Here is a 20,355-nt window from a genome sequence, read left to right on the forward strand (position 1 = left end):
CTCTGCCTCCTTTGCAAAGACTGATCCAGGATTATGATCTAGGTGAAGGGGAAAGTCTGTTGCCCACCCCGAGGGTTTATTATGCTCGGATTTTGATTGCATTGGGGGGGGGGGTTCTGCAAACACGGCCGTCCCCCCTGCTTCCCTCCCTTCCTCCCTTGTTTTCCGTTATAAACACAGGCAAGAACATTGTATGTATTCACGGGGTGTCGCAAGAGCAAAGGCTAAATAATCAAAGATAGCAGCAGCAGCAAGAAGGGAGCCCCCACGTTGTGCTCTGCTTCACCCCCTCCCCCCGCAGACCTGCTCTCCTATTTATTGGTGAGCTCTCCCTGCCTCCCTCCCTGTGCGTGTGAGCGAGTGTGCTTAATCCCAGGAAAAGTGAAGCCATCCAACCATGGTGGTTTTTAATGGCTTGCTGAAAATCAAGATCTGCGAGGCGGTGAATCTGAAACCCACACCTTGGTCTCTGAGGCATGCGGTGGGTCCCAGACCACAGACCTTTTTGCTGGACCCTTACATCGCCCTCAACGTGGACGATTCCAGGATCGGGCAGACCTCGACCAAGCAAAAGACTAACAGCCCTGCCTGGAATGATGAGTTTGTCACTGACGTTTGCAATGGCAGGAAGATTGAGATGGCTGTTTTCCACGATGCCCCCATCGGGTACGATGATTTTGTGGCTAACTGCACTATACAGTTTGAGGACTTGCTGCAGAATGGGAGCCGCCACTTTGAGGACTGGGTAAGTGTTTGCACTGCAAATTCATATGGTTTTGTAAGGCACTGCTGGCGATGCAACACCTTCATTGCAGAGCTAGGTTGCAATGGCATGAAATGGCTCTGAAGCCTTTCCAGGCTTTGTTACACTCAGTCAGGCAGTGTTACGCATATCTCCCTCCTCTGAGATGTGTTTCACAATTTTTTTTTTTTTGGAGGGGGGGGAAATCATTGAGTCTGGGTAAAAGCTGGATCCTACTGGATCCAGCCTCCCAAATGTCACTGCCTAAATGGGGAACCAGTCTAGTTGCTCCTATTGTAACAAAAAACAAAACAAACAAGACAGACCCCCACTGCATCCAGGAGTAACAATGCAGCAAAACCCCAGATCCAAAACCTAGATTTTGATGGAGCCAGAATTTGGCTCACACCTCCCAAATTCTAATGCTTAAATTGAGAACAAGTATACATGCTCTTGTTGCAGCAACAGGATCCAGACCATGATATTTCCTGGCATGAAAGCACCACCGAAATCCAGATCTGATACTTGGAACCACACAATTTTTGATCCCCAACCTCCAGCTTCACGGCATCAATAGAAAACAAACATAGATATTCTTCTGACACCAAAAATCTGGATCTCGATGCATTCCAATGCAATTGTACTGCAGGTACTTTGGTAGCTAATTCCTGCCAATTTTTGGTCCTAGTCTGTGCAATTCCACTGCTTAACTAAGCCACATGTTTAGCTGCCTCTTAAATATCCAGATTTGATGTGCCTAAACCCCGCAACGCTACAAAATCTTGAATCCAGCATCCCAACATATTGTAGTTCAATTGCACTGCAAACAAAAAACCATTTGGGGATGTGCATTTCACAACTATATAAAACACACACATATTACTGAAACAGCAACAAAGTTGGCTATATGTATTGTAAACAATGTTAACAATAATGTTCACAAGAAAGCATAGAAAAAGTCCTCTGATCTGGGATGTTCCATACATGACCAGCCATAATGTTGTGAAATGTGCACCTACATGTTTATTTATTCTTGATGAAGAATCCAAATCTGGACATTATTTGTTTAGCAGATGGAATAACAACAAAACACCAGAGCCCAGTCTAGAAAATAGTTGGCAGATCATGGGCCTGATTCTAATTTACATGGAAGGGCACCTTTACATCTCAGTGGCTGTGTAAAGGAGCCTTAAAGTGGGTAAAGAGATGTCAGCATGAAGGAAAGGGGCCTTCGTGTAAATGACAATCAGGCCCTATTTATACTGATTGACTAAGAACTGAATGAGGGCTGTATATTTTTTCTTTTAATATTAAAATGAACCTTTATAGCTTTAAATGAGTCTATAAGGCCAAGCATAACTTCTGCTAAATATGTTGCACCATGATGCTTGGGGTCTGTATTATTCTGGTGGGCTATCAGAGTTGCTTATTTACCAAGTTTAGGTGCTAAAACTTGGTATTATGCAGCCCAAACGTAGGTCATTTGGAAAGGCTTTTGCAGCTATCTTGTATCTGAAACCAGCAATCAAATCCTGGCCCCACTGAAATCAATGAGAATATCAGACCAAGATTCATCCCACATTTTTTGGTGGAAGAGTAGAAGCAAGACTTATTTTTTATTTTGATGGTACAAATTCTAAGTTTGTGGCCCAAATTTGGCAGGACCTTGAATGATTCAGATGCCAAATATGAATTTTGGCAGTGCTATTGTGCTGGGCATATCAGGGTTCAGATTTTTAAGGTGCTATAGGAGCATCTAAACATGTTCTTTAATTAGGCAATGGAATTTAGCAATTTGGGCCCCAAAACTGACAAGATCTGTCAGGATCCCGGTAGTGAATCCAGGAATTTGTGGTGCTGTTGTTCTGAGATGCATTGAGGTCCTGATTTTTTGGGAGTAAGAGGAGTGTCTACATTTGTTTTCCATTGATGCAGTAGAGTTGAGAGTAGGGTAGTCGTGGCCAAAAATTGGCTGTTCCAGCAGAATCCAGGTGCTGGATGTGCATTTTTGCATTGCCCTCATGCTGTGATGTCTCATGGTCTGAATTTTATTGGTGCAGCAGGAGCAGGTACACCTGTTCTCTATTTAAGTATTAGAATTTGAAGGGTGGGGCCGAATACTGGCAGGATCCAGCGTTTGTCTTTTCCAAAATCATCTAATGAATCTTGCTTTACTGACTTTGATCAGTATAGGGCAGAATATGGCATAATTATTATTATACTGCAAGTGATTATTTCTCTTGTTAATAGGTAGGGACAGCCAACAAACTTGCTTTTAGGACAACAAACTGTTTCTTCATATGTTTTCACTGAGCTACTAGAGGCTTAGATTAAGCCTACACTTAGTGCCATCTCTAAACAAAATAAAAATAAAAACAACACATTCATTAAGAACTTCAGCAAAATTTGAAGATTAAAGCCTAAAAAAAGAAATGTTCTGTGAAATGAAGGTGCCATATGATTCTTACCCTAAAAGGAAAATGTATGTGACCTAAAACACCATCAATCAAACAAATCTACTTGTGCACTGTAATTATGCATTAATATATCTGGACCTTTAATAATGTTAGAGATGAGGTTCATATGTTTAATATGAGAAATAAATTCCTCATTTTAGGTCTGTAATTGAAGGCCGCTACTTTTTCTGGTACTCTTGCTATTTTTCAGAAATTAAAGAACAGAAATTGGAGTAGCCCATTTCTCCTTAATGCCTGCAGTATCTAATAAATATAGTCTAATGAACACTCTTGGAAACTATGCTTAGCAGTTCTAAGGTCTGCCCATTAACACAGTAATCCTGGTAGTTACAACTGGGTAACATGTACCTGCTGATCATATTAAATTAAATCACATTGCTACCATCTTTTACCTTACACCATCCAGTCTAATGCAATGCTCCTTCCTAAACTAGACCTTTATAATAAAATAAATTTGTCAAAATAATAATGTATTGATAACAGTTCTTGTCAAGTGAGCTGTAGCTCACGAAAGCTTATGCTCAAATAAATTGGTTGGTCTCTAAGGTTCCACAAGTCCTCCTTTTCTTTTTGCGAATACAGACTAACACGGCTGCTATTCTGAAACCTGTCAACATATTAACAGCTCTCATGCATTCGTGTGCATTATCTTATAATACATACAGTTCTAAACTGTATTTTTATGAGAACATTTGGGGGTTTTTTTTGGTTTTTCAAAATATCCATACTAGTTTTAAGGGGAAATTACTGACCTTCTAATTCTTATCAAAGGTCCAAAATGCAAAGTGGACATCGCTGTCCAATATGTATCTGTAAAGGAATATACTGCCTTGTTTTCGCGCGGGGGGAGTCTCTCCTGTATATAGTCAGCTCACCTACTGTGGTTGATTTTGTTTATTATGCTATCCCTAATGTTTTTTTAAAGATGAGTTTTTCAGGAAGATGCTACATATTTTTCTCACTATTATGGCTGTGATGTAGATGGACCCTATGGTTACAGTGGAAGCACTAACATGATACACAAGTACAAAGCATAGTATCATGATAGCGACTTTTGCATTAGGAAGACTCCATTAAACACGCAACAAGCAATTTTCTTTTATCCCTAGGAATACTCAGCAGTCACAAAAATTAATTTGTAACATTATTTACTGACCCAGTGCAGTCTACCTGTACATGTGTACCTCATGGCACATTTTCAAAGTGGTGTCTTATTTCAACACAATTGTCTAGATACTAACAGATGGCAGATTTTTAAAGGATTAAATGCTATATGTCTTTTTTAAAAAAATGCTTGTGCATGGATGCGGATGCTTGTGTTGATTTCTGAAAACAGAACAGTGACAATTAGAAAGATGGCTGCTTTTTACAGTGATGCATCAATACAGACACAGCACAGTTAAAGTGTCAGTTTTGCAGATTTTACTTGTTAATGGCTACATTGCACTTTTAAAGAGAGTCCTAGATAGTTAATATTACAAGCGTCTCTGTAGCTGAATAAAGTACTCGGAATGGGGCAAAGGATACTCAGGAAGATGTTGAAAGCTTTACATTTGGGAAATATGGAGCAATAAGTTAGGAAATCACATGGAAAAAATTCTGTCAAAAATAACATGAAAGTATTAGTTAAGTGTGATTCAATTTAGGTGAAGTGTCATTCATAAAGTTATAATAGACATGTCTTGATCTATTTAACCAAGGTTTAACATGTATGAAGTTTGTACTTTAATAATATAGTCACATGTAAATTAGTAAGTTTTAAAGTGGGCAAGAAAATTATTTTTATAACAAGGCTCATGACTGTAACTTTATGAACTAGAATTAGTAGTGCTTATGTTCAGATTGCTAGTAGTCGGGACATTGGATACTAGTTTATCTGCCAGATATGTGGCCGGATCCTGAGGTGATATAAATCAACATAGCACTGTTGACGTCACTGGATCTATGCTGATTACACTAGCTAAGGATCTTGCCCAGTAGGCCCAACTCTTTGCATGAGAAAATCTCTTCTTGAAGTCACTGAAATTGGGCCCTCGTGAGAAATTAATCCTTTTGCAGGCTGCATAACTAGAATGCATGTGTTCAACCAGGACATCCCAACTTTTAACAATGGCTTTCTTTTCCATCACAGAATATCATAAAGCTAGAGTAATGTACTGGACTTCATTTTGTACTGCCTTAAGAAGATCCTGCACATTCAGGAAAAAAATATGTGGTGTGCCATATATATATATATATATATATATATATATATATATATATATATACACCTACCACCTGTAGGTGTACCACCTACACCCCCCCACGCTTTCGTGAGCTTCTGTTTGGTTGTCATGTGCTTTTTTCCATACTTCATTTCCCCATCGTTGCTGATTCCCAAGATCTAAAAATGAAGCATATTCTTTTAAAATAGCCCTGCTTATTTACCTGATTTATTCAGTGATAGCAAAGCTAGTACTGGAAGCATCACATTTCCTTTAGTAAATGACTGTGATGACACTCATGTGACTGTGTGGCATCACTGCATAAAATAGGCTGATTATGAATTGAACAGAAACTGAATGCCTCGTCAGTCAGCAGTTATGAAAAATGGAATTTGGAAAAGTGTAACAGTTTACCTAAATATAGGTTATGGTCCTGCAAAAACACTTGGAATGAGATTACTTATGGTAGTAAGTGATTGCAAGGTCAGGTCCATACTTTGGGGCTGCAGTGAGTATGTGTGAAGGCTTTAAGGGATACTGCCTAAAGTTAGGCGCTTAAATGAGAGAGCTCTGATTTTCAAAGTGCTGAGCTCACACAGGAGTTGTTGGGCCTAGTTATCTAATGAAAATGTATGAGGAATACAAAAATATATGAGGAGGAATACTGGATATGACCAGTAGCAATATCTACTGAAAATAGTAGGATACAGCTCGTCACCTACTATACGCTGTATGCTGAATTAATTGTAAAGGTTGCTCAGGTGCCTGCCTGTGGTTTTCTGCTTTGTACAGTCAGGTGCCTTTTGCTTTTTGTGTGATAACTTACCACAGCTGGCAGGTCTAGGAGTTCTATTATAACCAGTGGACAGGGAAGTGAATTGTAATCATTTCAGTATAGGTCACTCTACATTTTAATTTGTTCGTGTGCCTGATGTAACCGGATGATGAATGTTGGCAACACACTAGAGGAGTATGATCGCTATGCATCTTCCCTCTTCTGTTCTTCTCTATCCATTGAACTTACCTGCACAGAATATGAAGTTGGAGAAGCCCAGGATTTTCTATTTAGAAGCTTTGCTTCTTATCTGTGTATTCAGAGCCAGATCATCAGCTGCTGTAAATCAATGTCATCTGTTGACTGTTTGTTGAAATCAATTAGTAGCTTCTGGTCCTGTTTGACAGGCATCTACATCACAAAACAACCATCACTAATTGGAAACCTGTGTTAGTTTCAGCAACATTTGAATATGCCATGGAGGCTGAACTCCATTTTCACTCTGAAAGGTGTTGCTTCCAGATCAGGACTGAGGTACATTGATGAGAAGCCAAAGAAATGTGCAGTACTAGTGTTGCCTGCAAAGTACCAGTTATATGGATGAAGTGAGTGGATACAAATCATGATTCTAGAGAAAGAATGTAATTGTGTTTTATTTAACTGAGTTTTTTTTATTTACATCTTGCTAGTGATTAATTTTCTTCTTATTTTATAGCCTTAAATTGCTGAAATGTGTATAATACTCAATTCTTCAATGAGCGTCCTAATTGTTAGTAGAATTTCAGCTGTTACATAGAGATTCTTCTCTACTATGGCCTGGTCTACACTACAAAGTTAGGTCAACATAAGCTGCCTTGCGTCGACCTAATTATTCATCTGTCTACACTTAAATGTTTCCCACCAATGTAAGTGTCCTTTTACAATGACAAACACTACCTCCCCGAGTGGCTTTCAGCCATGGTCAATGTACTGAGGTTGACACAGCACAAGTGTAGATGCTGCATTACTTGTGTTGATCCAGCTGTTGCACTATGCTCGACACTGATTGCTCAAGTCACAATTGTGAACTCCACTGCCCAGGGGTCACAGAGACCGGAACCCACTTCTCCCCTTTAAAATTTTTGAAATGTCTATCCCTGACTGTCCAGGTTGGTGAGCTCATCTAGCTGCTCTCCATTGTGGTGAGCAGCTGCCCAGGTGAACTGCGGGCTACACATTCCAGCCATGCTTCAGCTTGGAGTAGGCAGAAGATATTGGATCTCCTGGGCCTATGGGGAGAAGGGGTTTTACGGGCACAGCTCTGAACCAGGCACAGAAACGTCAATATCTACGAGCAGATTGCACGGGGATTATAGGTGAAAGAGTACGATGGGGACCAGCAGCAGTGCCACGTGAAAGTGAAGGAACTGAGGCAGGCATGCTAGAAGGCCCAGGAGGCAAAATGTCAATCCCATGTCGAGTCACAGACCTGCTGCTTTTGCAAAGAGCTGCATGACATACTTGGAGACCCCACTACCACCCCGCAAACCACCGAGGAGAAATCTGAGGAACCAAAGTCACAGGTCCCTTGCAAGAACAGCAAAGAGGAGCTGCAGGAGGAAGAGGAGGAAGATGGGGGACATGTGACTGGGATGGGTGTCCAGCTAAGCTATGAGCCAGGACCTATTTGAGACTCCACAGCAGTCTAGTCGGTCCCGGCAGTCGAGCATGGGTGAGCCCAGTGCAGGAGAAGGAACCTCAGGTAAGTGTGTAAATTTATTTCCCATTACATTGATGGTGCCCCCAACTTAGCAGGACACAGCTATCATTTTTCATTCAATTACTTGTACTGTGAGAGGTAAAGGTACATCAAAGAGAGGTGGCTTATTATCTGCTTTTCATTCCCCTCTAGAGTTAGGCAAGGGGGGTAATGGAGAGCAGTTAGTTCATGTACACAAGGATGTCCCTTGAATCTTCCTGAGAGATCATGATGAAACTTTCATGGAGATACTCTGCAGTCCTCTCCTGAAGTTTTGAGGGATGGCAGCCTTATGTCTTCCTCTGTGGTAGGACGGTTTCCCATCCCACTCAGCAATAACTTCGGCAGGCACCATTGCAGTAAAGAGGCCAGCAGCATATGTGCCTATTTAGGATGCCAGCAGGAACTGCTCTCTCTGCCTTTGTTACACTCAGAAGTGAGATATCAGCTAAAATCACCACCGCCTGTGGAAGATGGTACCAGTGTTCAGTGCCATTGCCCTAAACTCATAATTTCATGAAACTGAGTAATTCCTGCCTCACTGCCAGTGAGCCATACTCCTAATGGCTGGTGCTGCGGATAGCAGATGCACAAGTACTCCAAAGCAGAAGTGTCAATAGGCTTGTTTAAAATCTTAGGGGAGCAAGGGAGGAGAGTTCTGAATCTTAATGTTCACTTTCAGTTGTGACTATACTGACCGTGATACCTCTGTGTGTTTTATTTGCAGCTGCTGCCAATGAGGCCTTGAGGGGTTCCCCCTCCACACCCTTGGAATGCCTGAGCCAGCTAAGGAGGAGAAAGAAGAGGACTCAGGTGACATGTTCAATGAGATCCTGCAAGCCAGTGCTGCATCAGACTGTGAGCAAAGGGCTTGGAGGGTGAACACTGCAGACAGCCTGGAGAAGGAAAGAGTGGATAGGAGACAGACCCAGGAGTCCCAGCAGGAAAAGGAGAGGTAGATTCACCAGGACAGAATGGGGGCTTCTCTGGCAGCCAACGCAGATGCTGCAGACTCTTGTGGACCTGAAGGTTCAACAATCCCAGGCTCGCCTCTGTTTGCAGTCCATGGAAAACTCCATTACAGCACCTCCCTATACACACCACAGTGTTCCACGTGGCACCAGGGGCCACAACCTTACCCCTACCACTCCACATTGGGGGGACATTAAGGACAGCCACAGCTTCACATACACTGCTCTGTGAAATCCATTGATGCTGTATATGTAAGTAAAATGGACTTGAATGCTCTTTCCCATTGGTAAGTTCTGTTCCATTAATATATTAAGTTTTTAATGTATTTGCTTTTAAATGGTACAGATTGTTTTTGCACTGGTTTTGCTACTTAATAACATTCTATTATTTGGAAAATAATAAATCTTTATTAGTTCACAGCATATTCTGCAGAGTGAATAGCAGTTCAGAAAGCACCCAGGACTTCAAAATTAATAGGTGCATTGCCAGTTGTGTTCATAGATGTATACCAAGCACCACACAATTCCTAGCAAGCTCCAAAACAGCAGGGCAAGGTAGAGCACAGTACACCACAACGCATTACTGTGGCTTACTGTTAAAGGGCTCTTTCAAAGCCTCCCTGAGCTGTATAGCTCTGTGTTTTGCTCTTCTAATAGCCCTTGTGTCTGTCTGTTCAAACTCAGCAGACAGCTGCTCCACCTCCACCCTCCATTCCGGCAGCAGCTTTTCCCTCTTTGCTTCACAGAAATTATGCAGGACACAAGAGGTAGCTACAACCATTGGGATGTTTTTTTCACTGAGATCCAAACTTGTGCTTAAACAACACCAGTGCCCCTTCACTCTAGCAAAACAACATTCAACTGTCATTCTGTACCAGCTGAGCCAGTAGTTGAATCTTTTCTTGGTGCTGTTGAGGTGGCTGGTGTATGGCTTCATGAGCAAGAGGAGTAAGGGATAGGTGGGTCACCCAGGGTCACTGTTGACAACATTACCAATGGTAATCTGCCAGTCAGGAAAGAAGGTCCTTTCTTGTAGCTTTCTGAATAGTCCTGTGTTCTTAAAGATGTAAGAGTCATGCATCTTCCCTGACTAGACAATACTGATGTTGGCGAAGCATCCCTGGTGATCCATGAACTCTTGCATAACCATAGAAAACTAGCTCTTTCTGTTGATATTCTCTGTGGCAAGGTGGTCTGGTGCCAAAATAGGGATATTAGTGCTTAGGGTTGCCAACTTTCTAATCTCTCAAAACTGAACATCCCTGCCCTGAGGCCCTGCCCCTGCCCCGCCCCTTCTCTAAGGCCCAGCTCCCACTCACTCCATCCGCCCCCTCCTGCCGTCACTCGCTCTCCCACACCCTCAATCATTTTCACTGGGCTGGAGCAGGGTGTTGTGGTATGGGAGGGGGTGAGGGCTCCGGCTGGGGGTGCAGCAGGGCTAATTCCCTGCCTGCCCTGGCTCTGTGCAGCTCCTGGAAGCGGCCAGCATGTCCCTGCAGCCCCTAGACGGAGGGGCCAGGGGACTCTGCGTGCTGCCCACGCCTGCAAGCGCCGCCCCCACAGCTCCCCATTGGCCGCGTTCCTGAACACTTGGCAACTCCACCATCGTTTGGGAACCCCGTTGTTACAGATCCATCCATTATCTTGCATTTTACCTAAACATACAGCATCCATCTCCTGCATATTGCCGAGAGTCATGGTCCTGTGCGTTGCAAGTTTCCACAGTGCAATCCCCCCTCACTTCTCTGCTGTCAGTGCAGCTCTCGTTTTGGTGTCCCTGCACTTGGTATACAGATCCAGGAATGTGGCCTTGTGCATCTGAAAGTTCTGCAGCCGTTGCTTATAATTCCAAGCATTACATTGGATAATAATTCCCAGCATTACAATGTGATCCCACCAACCAGTGCTTGTTTCTCGGGCCCAGAAGAAGCACTCAGCCATCTTCAGCTGCTTTGTGAACGCCACCGACAACCTTGAATTGGTTCTTGCTATATCCCACAGCAATCTGTCCTCCACAAAATTGTCATGGTCCATGCTGATTCAGTTCTTATGGCTCTGCAAATACCAAAGGATTGTGCGTCCTGTGCTTGCAACATTTGTGATAATAGTGCAGAGCTGTGCACACTCCATGCTGCTGTCAGAGATGGTGGACTGCAAGGAGGGCTGCCTGGGTTTGTGAGATATTTAAAAAGGGCTATAGATGACATGGGATGGAGACAGTTGCATGCTGGGAAGTTAACACCTTGCTCCCTGTCACTGCTGTGTGACTATTTTTGCCCCTCTATGCGTTGCCAAAACTTCCCAAAAGACAATGTGCTGGACGGTGGTGGGTTGCACACTTGGATACCTACCCATGGTGCTCTGCACTGTGCAACGATACAACCACTCCTGGTGAGTCTGCACAGTGCCAAAGCAAGGAGCCAAATACGCATGCACACAAACGATATAATAACTGCGGTGGCTATATGCATATCTTGCGTTGACCAGTTTGTAATGTAGACTTGGCCTGAGAGGTTTGACATTTCACACATAAAATTCTCGTCTGTGCTGAAAAAGACAAATCCAGATCTTCATTAACATCTTTACTGTGAGAAAAACACAAACTTACGCCTGTACTGCATTTGCCAACAAAATCACCTTCTGACATATTGAATTTCCACAGATCAAGAAAGCTGAAATGCTTTGACCAGTGCACGCCTCCATTGTTTGAGGTTGATGGGACTAGTGCTCCTATGTCACTTAGATGCTTTTGAAAATCCTATCTTTAGGTGTCTAAATATTACTAGGAAAAGCTGTCAGTAAATAAAGACTGACCTTTAATAAAATTCTTTTGCCCTTTACTCTTATTCATTACCACTAATACTGCATATTCAGGTCCAAGTCCTGCTGTCTTCTCTCACAGAGAACTCCCACTGAAATCACCTCTGCCATCCCACCTACAACTCTTCAAACATTGCTGAAATCAATGGGAATCTGAGTCAGGACTGCAGGACTTGGCCCATAAGGGGTAATGAGTTACTATTGTCTTTCTTCTTCTTGTACTTCTAAAATTTCTTTTGCATCTTTATTGTGGTTTTATAATTTTGTCTTGGAAATGTGAACACGTTGCTTAGAAAACAAAGCTGGGGGATATCGTTCTTGGAATAATTGTATGACACCGGGGCTGGGGTAATGAAATGATATAAGGGTGTCCTAGAGTGCGCTGGCTCTTTAAGGGAGTTGGGCTCAGCCTCACTGTGCCTTGTCTGGTGCCTCCCCAGGTGATGGACTTTGAGGCAGGAAAACATGAATCTGCTTAGCTTAGGCCAGGGGTCGGCAACCTTTCAGAAGTGGTGTGCCAAGTCTTCATTTATTCACTTTAATTTAAGGTTTCGCCTGCCAATAATACATTTTAACGTTTTTTAGAAGGCCTCGCTCTATAAGTCTATATATTATATAACTAAACTGTTGTTGTATGTAAAGTAAACAAGGTTTTCAAAATGTTTAAGAAGCTTCATTTAAAATTAAATTAAAATGCTGATCTTACTCCGTCGGTCCGCTCAGCCCGTTGCTGGCCTGGGGTTCCGTTCACCTAGGCTGGCAGCAGGCTGAGAGGGGCCTGCACCCGGGACCCCAGCTAGCAAGGGGCTGGCAGCCAGAACCCCAGACCGGCAGTGGGCTGAGTGGGGCCGGCGGCCGGGACCCCAGACCAGCAGTGGGCTGAGCGGCTCAGCCCGCTGCCCCTCAGCCCGCTGCCGGTCGGGGGTTCCGTTTGCCGGCTCCTGCCAGCCAGGGTCCCGTCTGCCAGCCCTGCTCAGCCCACTGCCGGTCTGGGATCCCAGCCCTGCCCACATAGAGTGGGTACCTACCTTCTTCCTGGTTCTAGCCAATTCTCTTCCTCTCTCTCTGCACTGAGCGGAGGGTGGGAGTGCACTGAGCCCAGGGCTGGGGGTGAAGGAGCAGGCTGGGGGTTGGGGTGTAGGGTCTGGCCAGGAGCTAGAATGAGAGAGGGGGCTCATTGGGGTAGGAGGTTTGGGTGTGGAGTGCTTACCTGGGCAGCTCCCATTTGGTGCGAGGGGTGCAGGTGGGAATGTGGGGGGGGCGGTGCAGGAGCTCCCGTTTGGTGGTCACGGTGGGGGTGGGAATGTGGGGGGTGCAGGAGTCAGGGCATTGGGTGTGGGGGGGCTGGGTATGTGTGTGGGGTGCTGGAGTCAGGGCTGGGGTTGTGAGGGGTGCAGGGGTCAGTGGAGGAGGCTGGGGTGTGGGGGGGTGCAGGGGTCAGAGCAGAGGGCTGGGTGTGTGTGAAGGGGATGCAGGGGTCAGGGCAGAGGGCCGGGGGTGTCTGTGTGGGGGTGCAGGGGTTAGGGCAGAGGGATGGGAGTGTGTGAGGGGGGGGTGCAGGGGTCAGGGCAGAGGGCTGGGGGTGTGGGCCAAGGTCGTGGGGGTGCTCCCAGCCCCCTGCCCAGAGCAGCTCACGGCAGGGGGCTGGAGGGGTATGCCCTGATTCCAGTCACCAAGGCCCTGTCCCCGCCTTTTCTCCGCCTCCCTGGAGCAGTAAGTGTGCTGCGGCTCCCGCTCCCAGGCAAGGGCCACTAGCTGATCGGCTGCAGGGAGGGAGAGGAGGAGGGGCAGGAACCCAGCACACTGGGGGAAGAGGCAGGGGAGGAGGGAGCTTGCCTGCCATGCAGCAGTAGCCGGCAGGACCAAACTTCTTCACCCTGCCCCTGCGGGGGTGCGGGGAGCGAAGAAGAGCGGGCCGGGGCAGGCAGGATTTTTAATGGCACGCTACTGCCTGTCGGGGCCCCAGCCGCCAGCCCCGCTCAGCCCGCTGCCGACCTGGGTTCATGCCATCTTTGGCATGCGTGCCATAGGTTGCTGACCCCTGGCTTAGGCCATTTCTACACTACCACTTATGTTGGCAAAACTTATGTCATGCAGGGGAGTGAAAAAAAAAGAGCCCCTTGAATAAGTTTTGCTGGCATAAGTGGTATGTGCACCGTGCTATGTCGGCATCTGCTGCCAACATCGCTGCTGCTGCTCGTTGGGCGTGGTTTAATTATGCTGGTGGGACAGGTGTGCTGCTATAAGGTTTTTAGTGTAGACATAGCCTTAGTTGGTGGCACGAGAGCTTTTGGCATATTTTTATTGAAAGACCTGTAGGAGATTCACCATCGGAGAGGACTGGGGAAGGGACTCTCCAGCCCAGCCAGATGGAGAGGCCTGTGGGGAGCTACCTGGAGCGAGGAATGAGAGCAGAAGCCTGATGGAACTAGAGAAAATGCTGGACAGTAGGTTTTGGGAAATGTGTCTTGCAAGAGGCTGATGAATCTGTGAAATGGTGGAGAGGCTTGTTTTGATTTCAGCTGATGTTTGAATTGAATGTTTGACGCGTTGATAAACTGGACCAGGAGAAGGGATGTTAAGTATCTGAATATCCAAGAAAGGGAAACTGAGGCAGTGATAGGGTCTGGTACCAGACTGTGTAAAACCTGTTGCAAAGATTGGAGAAAAGGAACATCAGACAATACTGAATGAAATGCCCTAGCTCTGTATAAATGAATGCTTTCCTACATTCCAGATATCACTAGAAAGGTAAAAAAAGAATATTCAGCAACAATTAAACACTTGGATCAGCAAATTATAGTATTAGCAAATAGTGCCATACATTAGGCAATTTTCTGAATGACAGTTATGCTTTGCACTAGTTGCTAAAAAGAAATATAGACTAGCATGATACCAAAAAAATGTGCAGAATTATATAACCTACTGATTGCTAGTCAAAGTGAGCGATGTGAATTGCTAGTAAAGTTTGGGTTTTAAAGTGTCCTTTCACTATGAAAGAGTATCCTGTTCCTCTGCCTTTTGCTAGCAGGACTAAGATTTCCCCAAAGAGAATCTGATCTGATTGATGCCAGGATGCTCCTAGTTGAGCATCACACAGCGGTTCCAACCAGGAGCGGACATCACTTAAGAATAAGTAGCTGACAGGCTGGTGAGCCACCTGGAAGTCAGAGAAAGTGAAGTTGTGCTGCTCCAATAAGCTCTGCTACAGAGCGGGAAGAGGTTCAGCCTGGTTAAGAGATGACCAGATTTAACATGATTGATTTGAAGCTGGGACAGAATCTCCAGTTTCAGTAGAATCAGCTGAGAGATAGAGAGGGTCCATCCCTCAAAATTGGGATAATCCCAGTGGGATGGAAACCATGCATTGCAAACTTGTAGCAAAGCACTGACAATGCTGGAATTGCATGAATAATGGTGCCTGGGGAAGAAGAGCTCCCAAAACCACATTGCAATAACTGCCAAGAGAACTGTCAAGTACAGGATGCGGGATAGGTCACAGTGAAAATTCTGCTGGAGATGCTCCAACACTCTGCCACATATGGCTTCCATCCCACTAAGATTGGCTGGGTTTTGAAGGACAGCTGATTGCACTGCACCGGGAGATTTTTGTCCCAATTTCAGTATAATTCTGTGACAGTTGTCACCACCTACTGTGCTGAACCGCTGATCCATCTGTAACATGGCTACTGTGCTGCTATGCTTGAGCTCTTTCTTTGTCAGTAACTGATAAGTGCACTCCCAGTGCAATGGTCAAACACAAATATAATTCTAGGAACAGTGCCATATGATCGTTCAGTATCACAGGGCTCTGTCCCTTTAAGTTCCATTCTGCACCTTTACTCTCTGTGCCAGTCATGGTTCTGAGGAAGAAGGGTTTTAGTTAACTTTAATAAACAATTTTTGTATACAAATGCTACCTGTCCCTTAAGAAAATAAGCAGCAGGTAGGTATTTTCACTGATATGTTTTCTTGTGCTTATTATTAATGGCTCTATAGTTATTTTAGTGTACTGTATACACTTTATTGATTTTAAAGGAACACTCACAGGTAGTTTTAGGCCCCAAACTTCGCTTTTATGCACACACAAATGTTTTACAGAGCCAAATCTGTAAAGTGTTATAATTTTAAAACACAGATTCATTAAAACCAATTTTAAACACTCTCCTGCAGTGTCTGCAACCCGGATGTTGTGCTAACTCATGATAGATCTGCTCTCATTATCCCTTCCTTCTAACTGACCCTCATTCCCTTTGTCTCTTTCATCTACCTGTTGCATGCTCACTTGGGTAGGGACTGTCTTCTTTTACATACAGCGACTAGCACAATAGGATCTTTGGCTGAGGCTCCTAGCTGCTTTGGTAAGGTCATTAATAATGCAGAAACAGCAAATGACATGGACTCCAAACAAAAGTTTGTCCAAGCAAAATGCAGTGCAAAAACTAAGCACAGCGGATACTGTGAACAATCAGTTAATTAAAAAAAAAATCTTTTCATTCATACAATTGGGGATATTATTAGTAATAAAAGTAACATGATTTTAAAAGAATGTGACTTTTAACCTGATTGTCACGTAAGTACAGAAACAAGATTTTCAAAATTGGGAAACCTTCTGAGTCTTATGTTAACAAGCCATCCACAGGTGAGAGGAAACAGACATAGAGGCTGATTCACCTCTCACATCGTTTAATGTTGGTGTAACTACATTGATCTCAGTGTAGCTATGCTAGATGGAGGGCCTGTTCCTGTAAACACCCACACGCTTAACTTTACATAAATAAGATAAGGCCCTTATGCTGATATAAATGAGATCAGGGCATGCTGGGTTGTTTTATGTGGTATGCAGTGCTGTCCCCTTGAGCAGGAGCAAAAGCACCCTACCCTGCTGCAAAATAGGATACCAGTTCCACAAGATATTAACTATGTGCCTAACTTTGTGCAACTGCTAGCAGCAAATATCTCCAACGGCTGGTGATGGGACACTAGATGTGGAGGGCTCTGAGTTACTACTGAGAATTCTTTCCTAGGTGTCTGACTGGTGGGTCTAACTGATTGCCCACATGTTCAGGGTCTAACTGATTGCCGTATTTGGTGTCGGGAAGGATTTCCCCCCGGGGTCCGATTGGCAGAGACCCTGGGGTTCTTTTGCCTTCCTCTGCAGCATGGGGCACAGGTCACGTGAAGGTTTAAACTAGTGTAAATGGTGGATTCTCTGAAACTTGAAGTCTTTAAACCATGATTTGAAAACTTCAGTAACTCAGCCAGAGGTTATGGGTCTATTGCAGGAGTGGGTGGGTGAGGTTTTGTGGCCTGCAGTGTGCAGGAGGTCAGACTAGATCATGATGGTCCCTTCTGACCTTAAAGTCTATGAGTCTATGAATAGTCCCACTGTCATCAAGGGGACTCCTTGCATGTTTAAAGTTAATCAGAGACCTATGTACTTTACTGAGACCAAGTGCACTAAATCCATTTGAAAATGGGACTTAAACTTCTAAGTCACTTAGGAGCTTTGAAAATTTTGCCCCCATTGTTTATTTCCCGAGGGATGAATGTAGTGCAGTATTTTTAAAATAGGGTGTTTTTTTCTTCTTAAATAGGTCTTGATCCTGCCTGTTAGAACTGTGATTTGAGTTCTGCAGTTCTTTTCTAAAATCATTCTCTGTGTGATGAGATTTAGCCTGACTTTGGAAATATTATTTCCTCTTCCTTTTTTAAAATAAAACCGGAAAGTCTTATTTTTATGACATAATTAATCTCATTAGTGAAAACAATAATAGAATACTTAAATAATCTGTGCAATTTAAACAGGTGAGAGCCAGTCTTGTTTGAATAAATGATAGGTATTGAATTTTTAAAACATTCTAGCAATTGCATTCTATTTAAAAGGCACATGTATTCCAGCCAAGTACTGTTTTTTTTATTTCAATATGATTAACTTGTCACAAATATTTCAAAATCCTATGGCATAATCCAAAGTTTTGATCAAAGGTCATTTAAAAAAATCCAGATTTGACATGTGAGAAGGTCATCTGGCAACTAATGCAGACTCTGAAAAGCTGAGATAAAAATTAGTATCTAACCAAAGTTGAAGATAGGAAGGCTGAGGTCAAGGAAGAATATGCACAAGCCTTAAGAAGCCACCACTCCCTCCAGCAGTCCTCTGCAGTATTGTGTGGGCTTCCATTAGGTGGCTACTGGATATAATTCTTGCTGCTATTGGTGCCATAAATTGTGAGTTTAATACACATACAAGTGGCTTAAAGGGGCTACAGCAGCTACTACACCAGCTGTGCAGCAATTCCCAGGTTGGGAAGTGGAGTTCTCCTAATACCCGTGGTTCAACACATAGAGCCGGATCGTTTGAGTTTTATGCCTGATTACTCAAACTCCATGGTGAAATGGTGGGACGCTTAAGTGACTCCATGGTGAAATGGTGGGACGCTTAAGTGACTACATATATATAGCTTGTATTCTGTAAGCAAGGTGCTTAGGTGCCTTTGAAAATTTTACCTCCTTTTGATACTATATGATTTTTTTTAAAGGTAAGAGTTTAAATGAAGTGTTTGAAACTTGCCCAGAACATGAAATGTTCTGCTGATAGTGACTGAATGACATCTTTACACTGGAATTATTTCTTGTTTTTGTTGGCGCCCCCAATGTGCTAGGTACTATACAAACAAAAGAGACCCAGTCCCATCCTTGAAGAGCCTACAGTTTAAAAATCAAGTAATTTACAAACTCACAATTGGCTGAGGAGCAATAAATTATAACCTGAGGTTTGAACAACTTGTATGTCAAGAGTGGGGTGAAGTTCAAAGGCCAGCCACTTGGAGAAGGTGTAACAAAATGCACAAGGCAAATAAGTTGTGGTGTTTAGGTCAAAAATATGCGAAGTATCCAGAAGTGTTGAATTATTGTGATTCCTTGGACATATGTGATGTGATGGCTCTTGAGGAGGGGGGTATTGTCTGACTGATCAGTTAAGAAAGGATGTTCATTGCACAAGGGGCATCACAGAATAAGGTGCAGAACCTTTTATGTGACAAACTGAGAAGCAGGCCGATGAGACTGGTGGACCAGGGCATCACTGGTGGAGCAGAAGAAGTCTTTTATACATTTCCTCTTTTTGTTGCAAAATTATAAAAGTCTTTGCAAATGATCCCCTTGTGTTTGGTTTTCGCCAATGTTTGTAGCTATGGTGGTGATTGCATTTGTGTCTGAAACTGGATCAGCCAGTGTCCCTTACACTTATCCCTTGATAGTCTGTATCTTTAATGAGCCATGGAAGAGTTATCTGAGGGAATGGATCAGAAGGAGACCCCATCGACCGGAAGGCATGGTATGCATTGTCCTAAGGATGGGGTTTCCACGACCACCACTCCTAAGAGGAGTGGACAGGTGATGGTGGTGGTGGTCAGGGTCATCCATCTGCCATCCAGACCAGGAAACTCGAGAAGTGTGCTGCTTGCCTGGAGCTAGAATTCAGGGTGTGACAAGAGTGTTGCCGAGACCGATGAAGCCCTCGGACTGCTACCCCTTCCTATATCTCCGCATGCGCACCGATGATACTGCCAAGAATGACCTTGAGCGGGTCACTGCAGACTACGTGGCTCTGGGAAGAAGGATAAAGGAGTTTGAGGTGCAAGTTGTGTTCTTGTCTAGGCTCCCTGTTGAAGGAAAAGACCCAGGTAGGGGCTGTCAAAGTGTGGAGGTAAATGCGTGGTTGCGCAGGTGGTGTCAGAGAGAGGGCTTTGGATTCTTCGACCATGGGATGTTGTTCCAGGAAGAAGGATTGCTAGGAAGAGATGGGATCCACCTAACAAAGAGAGGGAAGAGCATCTTTGCATGCAGGCTTTCTAATCTAGTGAGGAGAGCTTTAACTAGGTTCGCCGTGGGATGGTGACCTAAGCCCAGAGGAAAGGGGGAAGTGGGATACCAGAAGGAAACACAAGGAAGAGGGTGCAACGGGGAGGCCTCGTGATTCATACTGAGAAAGTAGGGCAATCAGCTAGTTATCTTAGGTGCCTGTACACGAATGCAAGAAGCCTAGGAAACAAGCAGGAAGTCCTGGCACAGTCAAGGAACTATGATGTGATTGGAATAACAGAGACTTGGCAGGGTAACTCACATGACAGACAGCCCTCCAACCTGAAGCAAATACTCACCAGCAACCACACAACAAAAATACTAACCCAGGAACCTATCCTTGCAACAAAGCCCATTGCCAACTCTGTCCACATATCTATTCAGGGGACACCATCATAGGACCTAATCACCCCAGCCACACTATCAGAGGCTCGTTCACCTGCACATCTACCAATGTGATATGTGCCAGCAATGCCCCTCTGCCATGTACATTGGCCAAACCGGACAGTCTCTACGTAAAAGAATAAATGGACACAAATCAGACGTCAAGAATTATAACATTCAAAAACCAGTTGGAGAACATTTCAGTCTCCCTGGTCACTTGATTACAGACCTAAAAGTCACAATATTACAACAAAAAAACTTTAAAAACAGACTCCAACGAGAAACTGCTGAATTGAAATTAATTTGCAAACTGGACACCATTAAAATTAGGCTTGAATAAACTGGGAATAGATCTGTCATTACACAAAGTAAAACTAT

At 44.1% G+C, this 20,355-nt stretch overlaps 1 protein-coding gene across 1 annotated transcript in view; it reads left to right on the plus strand.

The window, feature by feature from the left end:
* The first annotated feature begins 292 nt into the window (after positions 1–292).
* The window catches only part of PRKCE (protein kinase C epsilon), a 507,843-nt gene continuing 487,780 nt past the window's right edge, over positions 293–20,355 (plus strand). The window contains exon 1 of the mRNA XM_077811974.1: positions 293–745. Coding sequence (XP_077668100.1) covers positions 398–745 — 348 coding nt within the window. The 5' untranslated portion in view covers positions 293–397. The remainder of the gene's footprint in view (positions 746–20,355) is intronic.

This window comes from Eretmochelys imbricata, chromosome 3 (assembly GCF_965152235.1).
Source record: "Eretmochelys imbricata isolate rEreImb1 chromosome 3, rEreImb1.hap1, whole genome shotgun sequence".
Taxonomy (NCBI): Eukaryota; Metazoa; Chordata; order Testudines; family Cheloniidae; genus Eretmochelys; species Eretmochelys imbricata.